The 16,757-nt window shown below is 58.2% G+C and overlaps 1 protein-coding gene across 7 annotated transcripts in view; it reads left to right on the forward strand.

The window, feature by feature from the left end:
• KMT2D (lysine methyltransferase 2D) overlaps positions 1 to 16,757 on the forward strand; it is a 36,523-nt gene that overhangs the window by 10,229 nt on the left and 9,537 nt on the right. For 2 of the 7 annotated variants that reach the window (XM_028491368.1, XM_028491374.1), the window contains exons 13-40: positions 149 to 262; positions 624 to 734; positions 1,270 to 1,374; positions 2,113 to 2,294; positions 2,444 to 2,608; positions 2,704 to 2,813; positions 2,913 to 2,960; positions 3,628 to 3,849; positions 4,079 to 4,198; positions 4,288 to 4,401; positions 4,622 to 4,752; positions 4,837 to 4,984; positions 5,185 to 5,250; positions 5,378 to 5,488; positions 5,654 to 5,827; positions 5,932 to 6,016; positions 6,247 to 6,488; positions 6,586 to 6,659; positions 6,869 to 6,919; positions 7,047 to 8,858; positions 8,965 to 9,144; positions 9,222 to 9,358; positions 9,591 to 11,455; positions 12,986 to 13,109; positions 13,256 to 13,340; positions 13,435 to 13,516; positions 13,617 to 13,849; positions 13,950 to 16,700. In XM_028491368.1, coding sequence (XP_028347169.1) covers positions 149 to 262; positions 624 to 734; positions 1,270 to 1,374; positions 2,113 to 2,294; positions 2,444 to 2,608; positions 2,704 to 2,813; positions 2,913 to 2,960; positions 3,628 to 3,849; positions 4,079 to 4,198; positions 4,288 to 4,401; positions 4,622 to 4,752; positions 4,837 to 4,984; positions 5,185 to 5,250; positions 5,378 to 5,488; positions 5,654 to 5,827; positions 5,932 to 6,016; positions 6,247 to 6,488; positions 6,586 to 6,659; positions 6,869 to 6,919; positions 7,047 to 8,858; positions 8,965 to 9,144; positions 9,222 to 9,358; positions 9,591 to 11,455; positions 12,986 to 13,109; positions 13,256 to 13,340; positions 13,435 to 13,516; positions 13,617 to 13,849; positions 13,950 to 16,700 — 9,642 coding nt within the window. The remainder of the gene's footprint in view (positions 1 to 148; positions 263 to 623; positions 735 to 1,269; positions 1,375 to 2,112; positions 2,295 to 2,443; positions 2,609 to 2,703; positions 2,814 to 2,912; positions 2,961 to 3,627; positions 3,850 to 4,078; positions 4,199 to 4,287; positions 4,402 to 4,621; positions 4,753 to 4,836; positions 4,985 to 5,184; positions 5,251 to 5,377; positions 5,489 to 5,653; positions 5,828 to 5,931; positions 6,017 to 6,246; positions 6,489 to 6,585; positions 6,660 to 6,868; positions 6,920 to 7,046; positions 8,859 to 8,964; positions 9,145 to 9,221; positions 9,359 to 9,590; positions 11,456 to 12,985; positions 13,110 to 13,255; positions 13,341 to 13,434; positions 13,517 to 13,616; positions 13,850 to 13,949; positions 16,701 to 16,757) is intronic. The other 5 variants (XM_028491371.1, XM_028491373.1, XM_028491370.1 and 2 more) reach the window with 5 other exon arrangements.

The raw sequence follows: 16,757 nt of genomic DNA on the forward strand, positions 1-16,757 counted from the left end.
CTTGGCTTTTTCCCTGGCCCTGACTGGGACTTTTGGGCTTTGTTACCTGCCGTACTCTGTCCCCTCGTCTCTTGTCTTCCCTCCAAGCCTGTGGATCCAGCATATTAGCCCTGGACTTTTCCTGTAATCGTCCCCTTTCCTCACTCAGGGTCGCAGCAGTAGTTTCCCAGGAAGACGCCGGCCACGTGGAGGAGCACATGGAGGACGTGGGAGAGGACGGGCCCGGCTAAAGTCAACTACTTCTTCCATTGAGACTCTGGTAGTAAGGAGAGGCCTCCCATCCCCCAAACATGCTTCAGCTGGCCCCTTCAAGATTAAACACCCTTTAAATCTTGCCAGTCCCCTGCACGCTCACCTGCCTGCCTGCTAGCCTAGGGCCTGTCCAGCTATGTCTGTGCTCCTTCTGTGCTCCTTCTGTGCTCTTGGCCCCCAGGCTTCTCTGAAATCTGATGTTGGGCTGAGGCCCAGTTTGGGAGCTGGGGTGTTCTTCTGCTTCTTAGTCCTGGCTCCTGGCTTTCATGTTAGCCAGGGGTTTATGCCGCCTTCCCCCAACACCAAAGAGGAAAGCAGCTTAGTTGGGGCAGGTTTAGCTGCCTCACTTTCCACAACTCTCTGCCTATAAGGTTGCTGATATCGATAGCTCTCCCAGCAAGGAGGAAGAAGATGATGATGATGACACCATGCAAAATACTGTGGTTCTCTTCTCCAACACAGACAAGTTTGTCCTAATGCAGGTACCATACTTGACTTTTGTAGTCCCATCTTCAGCAGTGAGACCTGGCAGACTGAACAGTTGGATATGTGTGTTTCAGTGGGAGGGTAAATGGGGAGAACCAGGGACCTACTTCTGGCATTCCAGAGAATGAGCTTGACACTGAGCTAACAGCTAGGGATGTAGCAGTGAAAAAGGCAGAAATGGTTTCTGCCCTATTGAAGCTTAGAGTCTAGGGAACACGAGTAAATCTCGAAGCTGTAGAATTTTGTCGCATATATTACTGTCTCATCCTGACCAGTCTTTACCTATCTTATCTTTCACTTCTCATTACCACTACCCATGTCAGGCTGTATCATTTCAAATTACCTGATCAGCTGGGCAAGGCATGCTAGGAAGGAACGGGGTCCCGTGATGGCTCACCGTGTCCTAATGCTGGGGATAGGCTTCTGGTTCTTTGACTCCCTCCTCTCGGATTAGTGGTGTAGTCAGTTACTGGGACCGAGTGGTACTGAGGATGTGAGGTTGGACATTTGGGTTTCTGTGTGTTTCCCCAGGACATGTGTGTGGTATGTGGCAGCTTCGGCCGGGGGGCAGAGGGCCACCTCCTTGCCTGTTCCCAGTGCTCTCAGTGCTATCACCCTTACTGTGTCAACAGCAAGGTGAGTTCAGGGCCCAAGAGGTCTGGCCTGGGGGATGGGGTCGTTGCTGCTTATCCTAGTTCCCTTTCCCTAGTTCCCATGGCCGTTGGTCATGGAAGTTGTTCATCAGTTTCCAGTGGTTGTCAAATTCATCTTGGGAAAAAATACTTTGGAAACCATAGTGGTCTTTACGAGTTTTCTTTGTGGTAGACCATGACTTGCTGGTATAATTCAGTCCATCATATAAACTGTGAGAACTTTACTAGTAGAAAACATGATATGGTCTGGATATAAAATGTAAAATCAGAATCAAACACATGTCCACAAAGAGAAAGCAGTGTTTTTGACTCAAGTATGATCAGTCATTTTGGGGTTTTCATTAATGTTAATTTAGAACTTGCCCACTGCTAACACTCACTCACTTGCAGCAGTAGCAGGTTCTACCTGTTCAAGAAAAACTGGGGGAAATACAACCTAATTCTATCCACAGTCTTTTTGGAGACTTCGCTAGTGAAAGATCGTAATGAGGCAGTGGCCAGGTGAGGCTGTTCTCTGTTCAGCAGAGACCCCTGGAAGCCTAAGTTTGAGATCCACTATTTTTGGGGTGAGGGTGCTCTGTGTGGCTTCCCTGTGCTCAAATGGAGGTCTGGCCTGGGTACTGGGGTCCTCCAGCCTCACCTGTGTAAGTCCTCCCCTCCCCTGAGAGGTCTGCCCTGCCCTCCGCATCACCTCCTGAGGAATTGCCATCTTCTGCACCAGATCACCAAGGTGATGCTGCTGAAGGGCTGGCGTTGCGTGGAGTGCATCGTGTGCGAGGTATGCGGCCAGGCCTCAGACCCCTCCCGCCTGCTGCTCTGTGATGACTGTGACATTAGCTACCACACGTACTGCCTGGACCCCCCACTGCTCACTGTGCCCAAGGGTGGCTGGAAGTGCAAGTGGTAAGGAGACTGGGATCTTCAGAGGGGCCTGAAATGTTTGAGTGGGTGTGATGTTGAATACATGGCAGAGGCGGGGTTTAGAAGGCCGGGCGGCTTTGGGTGCTTTCGGTAGGTTAGGTGCTGAGGGTCTGTCTTCCTCCCGCCACCAGGTGTGTGTCCTGTATGCAGTGTGGGGCCGCCTCCCCTGGCTTCCACTGTGAATGGCAGAATAGTTACACGCACTGCGGGCCCTGCGCCAGCCTGGTGACCTGCCCGATCTGTCATGCCCCGTATGTGGAAGAGGACCTCCTGATCCAGTGCCGTCACTGTGAACGGTGAGGGTGCCCCTCTCCCCTCATATAAGCCCCCTCTTCCCTCTTCTCAGCCTTGCGTCGTCTCAGTTTATCCCCTCCTGTCTCCGTTCTCCCAGGTGGATGCATGCTGGTTGCGAGAGCCTCTTCACAGAGGATGACGTGGAGCAGGCGGCTGATGAGGGCTTTGACTGTGTCTCCTGCCAGCCTTACGTGGTAAAGCCTGCTGGTGAGTACCAGGAGCTGGGGAGAGGGGAGGAGGAGTCGGGGCAGGGGTGCCTTGCTTTGGGACAGGGCCTCTAGCTGCCTTGGTTTGTCCTCTCCACAGTGCCTGTTGCGCCTCCAGAGTTGGTGCCTATGAAGGTGAAAGAGCCGGGTGAGTCACAGAAATTCTGAATGCCAAAGCCAGAGGAGACCTTAGACACTTAGTCCAGCTCCAACCCCCCAACTTTATCTCGTTATTTTCAGAGAAGGAGACTAAGACCCAGGGGGGTTGAGTGGCCTGCCCAAGGTCACCCCATAGGTCAGTGGTGAAGTTATGACGAGAACCAAGGCGTCCAGTTTCCCAGGCAGGGTTCCTTCCGCCAGGCAACGCGGCCTTTGTACGGCTAGAATCTCACCTCCAGAGAGCACAGAACTCAGCTCTTTCTCCTTAATGAAGCAGCTGGGGCTCTCCCACCTCCACTGTGATGTGGGCACTGCTCCTGGCATCTGGGGCACTGTGAGCTGGCATTCAGCAAGGAGGGGCCCTCCCGGCCCCAGACAGCTAGAGAATATATTTGTTGAACTGAGGGTTAATCATGAGCAAAGTCCGGCTTCGGCAGGAGCGGTCTCTCTGATCCCCCTGGTTAACTGAGGGAGCACTCGGGCCTTAGCTGGCACCCATTGGTGGTCTCTCCTCTCCAGCCCTCAGACCCCAGTCTGGACTTCAGTCTGTCTCCCTCTCGCTGCTTTTGTCCCAGCTAGGGACGTAGGCCGACACTTGGAGTTCTGCGCTCCTTGGGGCCTCCATCAGGGGTCACACGCTCTTCCCCCTTGTGCAGAGCCCCAGTACTTCCGCTTCGAGGGTGTGTGGCTGACAGAAACTGGCATGGCTGTGCTGCGTAACCTGACCATGTCGCCCCTGCACAAGCGGCGCCAGCGGCGAGGACGGCTTGGCCTCCCAGGCGAGGCAGGGCTGGAGGGTCCTGAGCCTTCAGATGCCCTTGGCCCTGATGACAAGAAGGATGGAGACCTGGACACTGATGAGCTGCTCAAGGGTGAAGGTCAGGCTGAGGAATCTCAGGGAGTGCCAAAGTAATGGGAGCATGCCTGGGAGAGTGGAATGTTGGGTAGGAGCTGCATTATCACTCCCAGTCACCCTCAAGCCACTGTTGGTCTTGCCCAGATGGCTCTGTGGCAGGGCACTCAGCTCTGTTCTTAGGTGGCAGGATGACAGGGTTAAAAGGGTCCATGCCTCTGACCTGCTTCCATCTCGTCTGTCCCCGTACACAGGTGGTGTGGAGCACATGGAATGCGAAATTAAACTAGAGGGCCCCGTCAGCCCTGATGGAGAGCCTGGCAAAGAGGAGACCGAGGAAAGCAAAAAACGCAAACGCAAACCCTATCGGCCAGGTGAGGCCCTGGGATGCAGAGGTGGGGTGGGGAGGGGCAGCTCACCAGGTCCCCAGCGGCTTCTCAGCCTCATTTCTGTCTCCTTGTAGGCATCGGTGGTTTCATGGTGCGACAGCGGAAATCCCACACACGTGTGAAAAAGGGGCCTGCTGCACAGGCGGAGGTGTTGAGTGGGGATGGGCAGCCCGACGAGGGTGAGACGGGTGAGGGCTCCAGTGGGGCCTGGGAGAAGGTGGGGATCACAGGACCTGTGGGACACTGCCAGGGAGGCCTGGGGCAGGGGAGTTCACTGCCAGAGGGCCAAGAGAGTAGTGGGCCCAACTAGTGCTGGGGAGAGAGCAGGCAGAAAGCGTCCCCAGGCCAAGTTGGGAGCAGTATGCCCACTGTCCCCAGAGAGGCAGACACTTCCCCTTCGGTCCCCAGTGTTGCCTGCCGACCTGCCTGCAGAGGGCTCTGTGGACCAGAGCTTAGCTGATGGGGATGAGAAGAAGAAGCAGCAGCGGCGAGGGCGCAAGAAGAGCAAACTAGAGGACATGTTCCCTGCTTATCTGCAGGTGGGCCTTAGGCTCCGAGGGGTAAGGGCAGTGTCGGTCCTGCAGGGCATGAAGAAGCCTGTTTCTCCCTGACTTCTCCCACAGGAAGCCTTCTTTGGGAAGGAGCTGCTGGACCTGAGCCGGAAGGCCCTTTTTGCAGTTGGGGTGGGCCGGCCAAGCTTTGGACTAGGAACCCCAAAAGCCAAGGGGGATGGAGGCTCAGATAGGAAGGAGCTCCCTACCTCACAGAAAGGTCAGTCGTGTGGGGGTAAGGTGATCTGAAGGGGTCCAACTTCACTCTGTGCTTAGAAGCTGGTAAGAGATTTTAGTGGGAAATGGGCTGGTCTCCAGGAGTTGAGGGTGGGCCAAGGGCCCCTGGCCTTGGAGCTGGGGTCCTATTCGGGGCATCACATGTAGGGCATCTCTGATTGGAAAGGCGACTGTTGCTTATAGGAGATGATGGTCCGGATGTTGCAGATGAAGAATCGCGTGGTCCTGAGGGCAAGGCTGATACATCAGGTGAGGGCTGCTGGGGGGACTGTGTGCCACCTTGGTTTTGCTTCTGTCAACCTGTTCTGCCCCTGAGCACTATCAGGGAATACCTCCATACTGGCCTTGGCTGATGGGTTTCTCCTGGCAATTGCAGGACCTGAGGATGGCGGCGTAAAGTCATCCCCAGTGCCTAGTGACCCTGAGAAGCCAGGCACCCCGGGTGAAGGGATGCTTAGCTCTGACTTAGACAGGATTCCCACAGAAGGTGAGACTGTGACCCGCACTCCTTGCTTATAAGGGTCCTCTGTGGGAGAAGGAGAGCATCCTACCTGTGAGACTCTCATCTCTACAGCTTCTCTAGTGGGGAGTCGCGGGCACCTTCCCTGGCCGTGACCATTTGTAGCCCTGTGGTGTCCCTTCAACTCCCCAGTCTTCCTCAGCAGCATCCTTCATCGATCCCTCACAGAACTGCCCAAGATGGAATCCAAGGACCTGCAGCAGCTTTTCAAGGATGTTCTGGGTTCCGAACGAGAGCAACATCTGGGTTGTGGAACCCCTGGCCTCGACGGCAGCCGTACACCGCTACAGAGGCCCTTTCTTCAAGGTGATCCGGATAGGAGTGGTTTGAAAACTGGGTGGGCAGGTATGGCCAAGCCTGCCTCCAGGATGGGCCACTTACTCCTTTCACTGATCCTGTGCCTCTTGTAGGTGGACTCCCTTTGGGCAATCTCCCCTCCAGCAGCCCAATGGACTCCTACCCGGGCCTTTGCCAGTCCCCATTCCTGGATTCTAGGTTGGTATTTATGCTTAACCCCCGTGGGCAGTCCCTTCCCTCCAACTGGGGCCATGCCAAGGGAGGGAACCTTGGACTCTTGGGTGCTGCTGTAGCAACACCTCCCTCTGCTCCTTTGTTAGTGACTGTCCTCTGTTGGGGCAGGGCAGTGGCCTGGGGACTCTGGGCAGTTTGTCTGGGGTGGGGCTTGGCGTCCCTGCCCTCTGTGACTTTCCGCCCCTGCGCCCCAGGGAGCGCGGGGGCTTCTTTAGCCCGGAGCCCGGTGAGCCAGACAGCCCCTGGACAGGCTCGGGGGGCACCACGCCCTCCACTCCGACCACGCCCACCACAGAGGGTGAGGGCGACGGGCTCTCCTACAACCAGCGGAGTCTTCAGCGCTGGGAGAAGGACGAGGAGTTGGGCCAGCTCTCTACCATCTCACCTGTGCTCTATGCCAACATTAACTTTCCCAATCTCAAGCAAGATTACCCAGGTACCCGTGGGGTGAGGGCAAGGGAGACAACCTGTAACATGGCATGTGCAGGGGTCACCTGCCAGGTCTCCTCTAACACATTCTCTCTGCCCTCCAGACTGGTCTAGCCGCTGCAAACAAATCATGAAGCTCTGGAGAAAAGTTCCAGCTGCTGATAAAGCCCCCTACCTGGTGAGACAGAGGGAGCCTGGGTCAGCGTGGGAACTGAGGGTGCGGGGTGACTTTGGGAAGCTCGCCTCAGTTCTTTCCATTCCCCACTCCCAAAGCAACTGGGCCAGTAGGGATCAGCTTCTGGGTAGGCAGTGTGAGTGACATTGCGAGGGCTGGGGGCTGAGCGTGAGAGTGCATCCTAGCCTAAGGTTGTGTCCTCTATTCCTCAGCAAAAGGCCAAAGATAACCGGGCAGCTCACCGCATCAACAAGGTGCAAAAGGTGAGTGGGGGCCAAGGCTGGGCCGTGCCATTCAAGGCCTGTAGTGGGGCGGGCTCTCTAAGGGTAGGGGGGACATAGGGCCTGCCCACAGCAGCCTGACTGCTCTGTGCCTGGTCTCCCCCTGTAGCAGGCTGAGAGCCAGATCAACAAGCAGACCAAGGTGGGCGACATGGCCCGTAAGACTGACCGACCGGCCCTACATCTCCGCATTCCCCCCCAGCCAGGGGCACTGGGCAGCCCGCCTCCTGCTGCTGCCCCCACCATTTTCATTGGCAGCCCCACTCCCCCCGCCGGCTTGTCTACCTCTGCGGATGGGTTCCTGAAGCCGCCGGCGGGCACGGTGCCCGGCCCCGACTCGCCCGGTGAGCTCTTCCTCAAGCTCCCACCCCAGGTGCCCGCCCAAGTGCCTTCGCAGGACCCCTTTGGACTGGCCCCCGCCTACGCTCTGGAGCCCCGCTTCCCCACGGCACCACCCACCTATCCTCCCTATCCTAGTCCGACCGGGGCGCCCGCGCAGCCCGCGACGCTGGGCGCCTCATCTCGTCCTGGGACTGGCCAGCCAGGGGAGTTCCACACCACCCCACCTGGCACCCCCCGACACCAGCCCTCCACACCTGACCCCTTCCTCAAACCCCGCTGCCCCTCACTGGACAACCTGGCTGTGCCTGAGAGCCCAGGGGTAGGGGGAGGCAAGGCTTCTGAGCCTCTGCTGTCGCCCCTGCCTTTCGGGGAGTCTCGGAAGGCCCTAGAGGTGAAGAAGGAAGAGCTTGGGGCATCCTCTCCCAGCTATGGGCCCCCAAACCTGGGCTTTGTTGACTCACCCTCCTCAGGCCCCCATCTGGGTGGCCTGGAGTTAAAGGCACCCGATGTCTTCAAAGCCCCCCTGACCCCTCGGGCATCTCAGGTAGAGCCCCAGAGCCCAGGCTTGGGCCTAAGGCCCCAGGAGCCGCCCCCTGCCCAGGCTTTGGCCCCTTCTCCTCCCAGCCACTCGGACATCTTTCGCTCTGGCCCCTACCCTGACCCCTATGCCCAACCCCCATTGACCCCTCGGCCCCCACCCCCACCCCCTGAGAGCTGCTGTGCCCTGCCTCCTCGCTCACTGCCCTCTGACCCTTTCTCCCGAGTGCCCGCCAGTCCCCAGTCCCAGTCCAGCTCCCAGTCCCCGTTGACACCCCGTCCTCTGTCTGCTGAGGCTTTCTGCCCATCCCCCGTTACCCCTCGTTTCCAGTCCCCTGACCCTTATTCCCGCCCACCCTCACGCCCTCAGTCCCGGGACCCGTTTGCCCCACTGCATAAGCCACCCCGCCCCCAGCCCCCTGAAGTTGCCTTCAAGGCTGGGCCTCTAGCCCACACTCCGTTGGGGGCTGGGGGTTTCCCAGCAGCCCTGCCCTCAGGGCCGGCAGGTGAGCTCCATGCCAAGGTCCCAAGTGTGCAGCCCCCCAATTTTGCCCGGTCCCCTGGGACTGGTTCATTTGTAGGCGCCCCTTCTCCCATGCGTTTCACTTTCCCTCAGGCAGTAGGGGAGCCTTCGCTAAAGCCCCCTGTCCCTCAGCCTGGTCTCCCTCCACCCCACGGGATCAACAGCCATTTTGGGCCCGGCCCTACCTTGGGCAAGCCTCAAAGCACAAACTACACAGTAGCCACAGGGAACTTCCACCCATCGGGCAGCCCTCTGGGACCCAGCAGTGGGTCCACAGGAGAGGGCTATGGCCTGTCCCCACTACGCCCCCCATCAGTCCTTCCACCACCTGCACCCGATGGATCCCTCCCCTACCTGTCCCATGGAGCCTCACAGCGGGCAGGCATCACCTCTCCAGTTGAGAAGCGAGAAGACCCAGGGGCTGGGATGGGCAGCTCTTTGGCGGCACCTGAACTTCCAGGTACCCAGGACCCAGGCATGTCCAGCCTCAGTCAGACAGAGCTGGAGAAGCAACGACAGGTGAGTCGACATCCTGGACCTGAGTCCCCCACGTCTCCTCTGTTTCTGTGCCAGCCCTTTGGTTTGAGTAGAATGGACTTACCCCTCTTCTCTGTTCTCTGCGCAGCGCCAGCGACTACGGGAGCTGCTGATTCGGCAGCAGATCCAGCGCAACACCCTTCGGCAGGAGAAGGAAACCGCGGCAGCTGCCGGAGCAGTGGGGCCCCCGGGCAGCTGGGGTGCTGAGCCTAGTAGCCCTGCCTTTGAGCAGCTGGGTCGAGGCCAGACCCCCTTTGCTGGCACCCAGGTAGGTAGAGTGGCAAGGGGTAGTGGATCCAAGATATTGAAGGTGGCCCCACCTTCATCTACCCTCATCTCTCCTAGGACAAGAGCAGCCTTGTGGGGCTGCCCCCGAGCAAGCTGGGTGGCCCCATCCTGGGGCCAGGGGCTTTCCCCAGTGATGACCGACTCTCCCGGCCACCTCCACCAGCCACCCCTTCCTCTATGGATGTGAACAGCCGGTGAGGCTCCAGGGGGTGCCCTGGGGGAAAATCAAGGGAACATATTGTACCTCCATTGTGTGCTGCCTTTGATTTTCCTGTCTCTCTAATGCTTCTTCAGTATCACTTAACTTCTCTTCCCCATTCCTTCCCCCTCACTGCATTAACTCCATCCCTCCTTCCTTAGGGTAGCCCGTGTTCTAGCTCTTTTTCATCCTGCTTCCGTCTTACTGACTACTGCATATTCTTCCAGGCAATTGGTGGGAGGCTCCCAAGCCTTCTATCAGCGAGCACCGTATCCTGGGTCCCTGCCCTTGCAGCAGCAGCAGCAGCAGCAGCAACTGTGGCAGCAGCAGCAACAACAGGCAACAGCAGCAACTTCCATGCGACTTGCCATGTCGACACGCTTTCCGTCAACTCCTGGGCCTGAACTTGGCCGCCAAGCCATAGGTTCCCCCTTGGTGGGAATTCCCACCCGCCTGCCTGGCCCTGGTGAGCCAGTGCCTGGTCCAGCTGGTCCTGCCCAGTTCATTGAGTTGCGGCACAATGTACAGAAAGGACTGGGACCGGGGGTGCCTCCGTTTCCTGGTCAGGGCCCCCCTCAGAGACCCCGTTTTTTCCCTGTAACCGAGGATTCTCACCGACTGGCCCCGGAAGGGCTTCGTGGCCTAGCAGTGTCAGGCCTTCCTCCTCAGAAACCCTCAGCCCCGCCGGGCCCTGAACTGAACAACGGCCTGCATCCAACGCCCCACACCAAGGGTCCCAACGCGCCCGCTGGCTTGGAGCTAGTCAGCCGGCCCCCCTCAGGCGCTGAGCTTGGCCGCCCTCCTCTGGCCCTGGAAGCTGGGAAGTTACCCTGTGAGGATCCTGAGTTGGACGATGACTTTGATGCCCACAAGGCCCTGGAGGATGATGAGGAGCTTGCTCACCTGGGCCTGGGTGTGGATGTGGCAAAGGGAGATGATGAGCTGGGCACCCTGGAAAACCTGGAGACCAATGATCCCCACCTGGACGACCTGCTCAACGGGGATGAGTTTGACCTGTTGGCCTATACTGATCCTGAGCTGGATACCGGGGACAAGAAGGACATCTTCAATGAGCATCTGAGGCTGGTGGAGTCGGCCAATGAAAAGGCTGAGCGGGAGGCTCTGTTGCGGGGGGTGGAGCCAGGACCCTTGGGCCCTGAGGAGCGCCCTCCCCCCGCCGCTGATGCCTCTGAGCCCCGTCTGACGTCAGTGCTCCCCGAGGTGAAGCCCAAGTTGGAGGAGGGTGGGCGCCACCCTTCCCCTTGCCAGTTTACCATTACCACCCCCAAGGTAGAGCCAGCTCCAGCCACCACTCCCCTAGGCCTGGGGCTGAAGCCAGGACAGAGTGTGGTGGGCAGCCGGGACACTCGAATGGGCACAGGACCTTTTTCCAGTAGTGGGCACCCAGCTGAGAAGGTCCCCTTTGGGACCACAGGAGGACCACCAGCTCACCTGCTGACCCCCAGCCCACTGAGTGGCCCAGGAGGGTCCTCCCTGCTGGAGAAGTTTGAGCTAGAGAGTGGGGCCCTGACCTTGCCCGGTGGACATGCATCTGGGGATGAGCTGGACAAGATGGAGAGCTCACTGGTAGCCAGTGAGTTGCCCCTGCTCATCGAGGACCTGTTGGAACATGAGAAGAAGGAGCTGCAGAAGAAGCAGCAGCTCTCGGCACAGCTGCAGCCTGCCCAGCAGCAGCAGCAACAGCAGCATTCCCTACTGTCCACCCCAGGCCCTGCCCAGGCTGTGTCTTTGCCACATGAGGGCTCTTCTCCCAGTTTGGCTGGTGCCCAGCAGCAGCTTGCCCTGGGACTTGGAGGTTCCCGACAGCCAGGCTTGGCCCAGCCACTGATGCCCACCCAGCCACCAGCTCATGCCCTCCAGCAGCGCCTGGCCCCGTCCATGCCCATGGTGTCCAACCAAGGGCATATGCTAAGTGGGCAGCATGGGGGACAGGCAGGCTTGGTGCCCCAGCAGAGCCCACAGCCAGTGCTGGCACAGAAGCCCATGGGTACCATGCCACCTTCCATGTGCATGAAACCGCAGCAGCTGGCAATGCAGCAGCAGCTGGCTAACAGCTTCTTCCCGGATACAGGTAACCTCAGCTGGGGGCGCTGGCTTATCACTGTTACCACTGAATGCTCACTGAGGCTGCAGACCCAAGATCCTCCCTAGTTAAAGTGGATGGGACACAAAGAGCCTTGGCCAAATTCCGTACGAGTGGTGTAAGCAGAAGCACTGTAGCTTTTAAGGGAGAATGGTGCCTGGCATACAGCAGGCATTCAGATGTGGAATCAATGAGTGGAATAGACGCATGAAGTCTGATTAGCAAAGGCTTTGTAGCTGTGGTGAGACCCAAAGATTAGGACTTGGAGAGAAGTGGTGCAAGAAAAAGCAACCGGGTTGGTGAAAAGACTTAGTGAGACTTAGCAGCAGGAAAGCCGATGGGGTATATTTGGGGACAATGAGTGGAGACAGTGGTTAGGCTGGAGCAGGCTTTGCGGAGGGAAGTGAGGGGGCGCTACCGTAGCTTTGGAGAGGTAAGAAGAGGGCCCAGATCGAAGAAGACCTCAAATTATAATAGCATCTATTGAATAATGGTTGTTTGCCATGCCAAACACTGTGCTGAGCGCTTTACGTTCATTGTATAATTTAATCATCACAAAAAACACATTAAATAGGTACTATTACTACCTTGGATTATAGAAAAGGAAACTGAGGCAGAGAGGTTAAGTTAACTTGCCCAAGATCACACAACTAACAGAGCTGGAATTTGAACCCTGGCCCTCATATCCTCTTAACTGTTTTACTGCCTCGAAATAACCAGGAGAGGGAGTTGGGTTAGTCCTCTTAAAAGTAGGGGGTCAGGGGACTTCCCTGGCAGTCCAGTGGTTAAGACTGCTTCCAATGCAGGGCGCGAGGGATCGATCCCTGCTTGGGGAACTAAGATCCCACATTCTTCTCGGCGGGGCCAAAAAAAGAAAAACAAGTAGGGAGTCAGTTAAGCTTTCTGAGCAGTGGAGAAATATACAATGTACAGGATTTTAGGAAGATTTAAGTTTTTGGTGGCTGCTGGTTTCTCTTTTCCTACCCAGCATCCTGGACAGGCAAAAGCGTGGTCGGTAGGTGATGCGTATTGTGCCCAAAACAGCTCTGGCTTTGGGCTTTGGCACAGTGCCCACATCTTGGGTTCTTGGGCTGCGCTTAGCTGCCCTGAGAACACTACTTTTGAAGAATGCTTTCTAGGTCATAAAGTGTACTCGTATTCTGGTCACATTTGATCCTCTCAGTAGCTCCATGAGGTGAGCAGAATAAGGAATCATGATCTCTATCAAATAGGAGAGTAAACTGAGGCCCATAGAGGTGAAACGACATTGATATATTGGCTCAACAGATATTTACTGAGTACCTTTTCCTAGCACTGTGCAAGTAAAAACGGAGGCACATGTCCTGTGAATAATAGAACTGAGTCACCTGTGCTGCCTGGCTCCTAGTCCAGTGGTCTTTCCACCATGCCATGCCATTGTTCTGCTTGGCTTAGGGGAGGTCAAGGTGTTGGAACAGCAGACATGGAATGTGGGGCATTGACCTTAATGCCCAGCTCACTTGGGTCCTCCCTCTCCAGACCTGGACAAATTTGCTGCAGAAGATATCATTGATCCTATTGCAAAGGCCAAGATGGTTGCTTTGAAAGGCATCAAGAAGGTGATGGCTCAGGGCAGCATTGGAGTGGCACCTGGTATGAACAGGTAAGACTTGCAGGGTGGGAGGGGTGGCCCTTTCTTTTTCCAATCCTTCCCCTGTTCTTCCTGATCCTTCTTCCTTCTTGTCCCACCTCTTTGCCCTTCAACTTTCCCCATCACCGACACATCCTCTTTGCTTTGGCGGACTCCAGGCAGCAAGTGTCCCTGCTAGCCCAGAGACTCTCAGGGGGGCCCGGCAGTGATCTGCAGAACCACGTGGCAGCTGGGAGTGGCCAGGTAAATAAATGGTCAGGTGGGAGTGGGAGCTTGGGTCCTATGCCATCAGGCCACCCTTCTTAGGGCCTGGTACAGAACAGTGACCCTTTAGCAGTCTCTCTCGTCACAGGAGCGGAGTGCCGGTGACCCCTCCCAGCCTCGTCCCAATCCACCCACTTTTGCCCAGGGAGTGATCAGTGAGTATGGGGATGGGGAGGAGTGTGCAAGGAGGTGGCTTGGGGTATGTGGGGAAAGAGGGATTTGGATCACCTGACACCCGCCCGCTTCCTTTCCCAGATGAGACTGACCAGCGGCAGTATGAGGAGTGGCTGTTCCATACCCAGCAGCTCCTACAGATGCAACTGAAGGTGCTAGAGGAGCAGATTGGGGTGCACCGCAAGTCCCGGAAAGCTCTGTGCGCCAAGCAGCGCACTGCCAAAAAGGCTGGCCGTGAGTTCCCAGAGGCTGATGCTGAGAAGCTCAAGCTGGTTACAGAACAACAGAGCAAGATCCAGAAACAGCTGGATCAGGTGGGGAAGGCAGACTTCAGCCTAGCAACCGGGAGCCTGGGAAGAGGGATGGCATGGGTGGGCAGGCTCCAGGCTGACCTTCCTGACCCTCCCATGTTAGGTCCGGAAGCAGCAGAAGGAGCACACTAATCTCATGGCAGAATATCGGAATAAGCAGCAGCAGCAGCAGCAGCAGCAGCAGCAGCAGCAGCAGCAGCAGCAGCAGCAGCAGCAGCAGCAGCACTCAGCTGTATTGGCCCTTAGCCCTTCCCAGAGTCCCCGGCTACTCACCAAGCTTCCTGGTCAGCTGCTCCCTGGCCATGGGCTGCAGCCACCGCAGGGGCCCCCCGGGGGGCAAGCTGCAGGTCTCCGCCTGCCCCCCGGGGGCATGGCACTACCGGGACAGCCTGGTGGCCCCTTCCTCAACACCCCCCTGGCCCAGCAGCAGCAACAGCAACATTCTGGTGGGGCTGGGGCCCTGGCTGGCCCCTCAGGGGGCTTTTTCCCTGGCAACCTTGCTCTTCGAGGCCTAGGACCTGACTCGAGGCTTTTACAGGAGAGGCAGCTGCAGCTACAGCAGCAACGCCTGCAGCTTGCCCAGAAACTGCAACAGCAGCAGCAGCACCTCCTAGGACAGGTGGCAGTCCAGCAGCAACAGCAACAGGGCCCGGGGGTACCGGCAAACCAGGGTCTGGGTCCCAAGCCCCAAGGGCTTCTGCCTCCCAGCAGCCATCAGGGCCTCTTGGTCCAGCAGCTGTCCCCCCAGCCACCCCAGGGGCCCCAGGGCATGCTGGGCCCTGCCCAGGTGGCAGTGTTGCAGCAGCAGCAGCAGCAGCAACAGCACCCTGGAGCTCTGGGCCCCCAGGGCCCTCACAGACAGGTGATCCTGACCCAGCCCCGGGTGCTCAGTTCCCCCCAGCTGGCACAGCAGGGTCAGGGCCTTATGGGACACCGGCTGGTCACATCCCAGCAGCAGCAGCAGCAGCAGCAACAGCACCAACAGCAGGGATCCATGGCAGGGCTTTCCCATCTTCAGCAGGGTCTGATGCCACACAGTGGGCAGCCCAAACTGAGTGCTCAGCCCATGGCCTCCTTGCAGCAGCAACAGCTGCAGCAGCAGCAGCTACAACAGCAGCAGCAGCAGCTACAACAGCAGCAGCAGCAGCAGCAGCAGCTTCAACAACAGCAGCAACAGATGGGCCTCTTGAGCCAGAGTCGAACTTTACTGTCTCCTCAACAGCAGCAGCAGCAGCAGCAGCAGCAACAGCAGCAGCAGCAGCAGCAGCAGCAACAGCAACAGCAACAGCAGCAGCAGCAAGTGACACTCGGCCCTGGCATGCCGGCCAAGCCTCTGCAACACTTTTCTAGCCCCGGAGCCCTGGGCCCAACCCTCATCCTGACGGGCAAGGAACAAAACATTGTAGAGGCGGCTCTTCCTCCAGAGGCCACTGAGGGGCCCTCCACGCATCAGGGAGGGCCGTTAGCAGTAGGGACTGTACCAGAGTCAGTGGCCACTGAACCAGGGGAGGTAAAGCCCTCGCTCTCCGGGGACTCACAACTCCTCCTTGTCCAACCCCAGGCCCAGCCTCAGCCCAGCTCTGTGCAGCTGCAGCCACCTCTGAGGCTCCCAGGACAACAGCAGCAGCAAGTTAACTTGCTCCACACAGCGGGTGTGGGAAGCCATGGGCAACCAGGCAGTGGATCATCTTCTGAGGCCTCACCTATGCCCCACGTGCTGGCCCAGTCCTCTGTTTCCTTAGGGGAACAGCCTGGACCCATGACCCAGAACCTTCTGAGCTCCCAACAGCCCCTTGGACTAGAGCGGCCCATGCAAAATAATGCAGGGCCACAGCCTGCCAAACCAGGATCTGTCCCCCAGTCTGGGCAGAGCCTGCCTGGGGCTGGGGTCATGCCTACAGTGGGTCAGCTTCGAGCACAGCTTCAAGGAGTCCTGGCCAAAAACCCACAGCTGCGGCACTTGAGTCCTCAGCAGCAGCAGCAGCTACAGGCACTTCTCATGCAGCGGCAGCTACAGCAGAGTCAGGCAGTACGCCAGGCCCCACCCTACCAGGAGCCTGGGACCCAGCCGTCTCCCCTCCAGGGCCTCCTGGGCCGCCAACCCCAACTTGGGGGCTTCCCTGGATCCCAGACAGGCCCTCTTCAGGAGCTGGGGGCAGGGCTTCGACCTCAGGGCCCACCCCGGCTCCCCGCCCCACAAGGAGCCTTATCCACAGGACCAGTCCTTGGCCCTGTCCTTCCCACACCTCCACCATCCAGCCCCCAAGAGCCAAAGAGACCTTCCTCACAGTTACCTTCCCCGAGCTCCCAGCTTCCCTCTGAGGCCCAGCTCCCTACCACCCAACCAGGAACCCCAAAACCCCAGGGGCCACCCTTGGAGCTGCCTCCTGGGAGGGTCTCACCTGCTGCTGCCCAGCTTGCAGATACCTTCTTTGGCAAGGGGCTGGGACCTTGGGACCCCCCAGACAACCTAGCGGAAGCCCAGAAGCCGGACCAAAGCAGCCTGGTACCTGGGCATCTGGAGCAGGTGAATGGGCAGGTGGTACCCGAGCCACCCCATCTCAGCATCAAGCAGGAGCCTCGGGAAGAGCCATGTGCCCTGGGAGCCCAGGCAGTGAAGAGGGAGGCCAACGGGGAGCCAATAGGGGCACCAGGTACCAGCAACCACCTCCTGCTGGCAGGCCCTCGCTCAGAGGCCGGGCATCTGCTCTTGCAGAAGCTTCTACGAGCAAAGAATGTGCAACTCAGCACTGGGCGGGGGCCCGAGGGGCTGCGAGCTGAGATCAACGGGCACATTGACAGCAAGCTGGCTGGGCTGGAGCAGAAACTACAGGGTACCCCCAGCAACAAGGAGGTGAGTACTCTAGCTGGAGTGGAGCAGACAGTGCGGGGCCTGGAGCCCGGGGGCAGA

Source organism: Physeter macrocephalus, chromosome 6, assembly GCF_002837175.3.
Source record: "Physeter macrocephalus isolate SW-GA chromosome 6, ASM283717v5, whole genome shotgun sequence".
NCBI lineage: Eukaryota > Metazoa > Chordata > Mammalia > Artiodactyla > Physeteridae > Physeter > Physeter macrocephalus.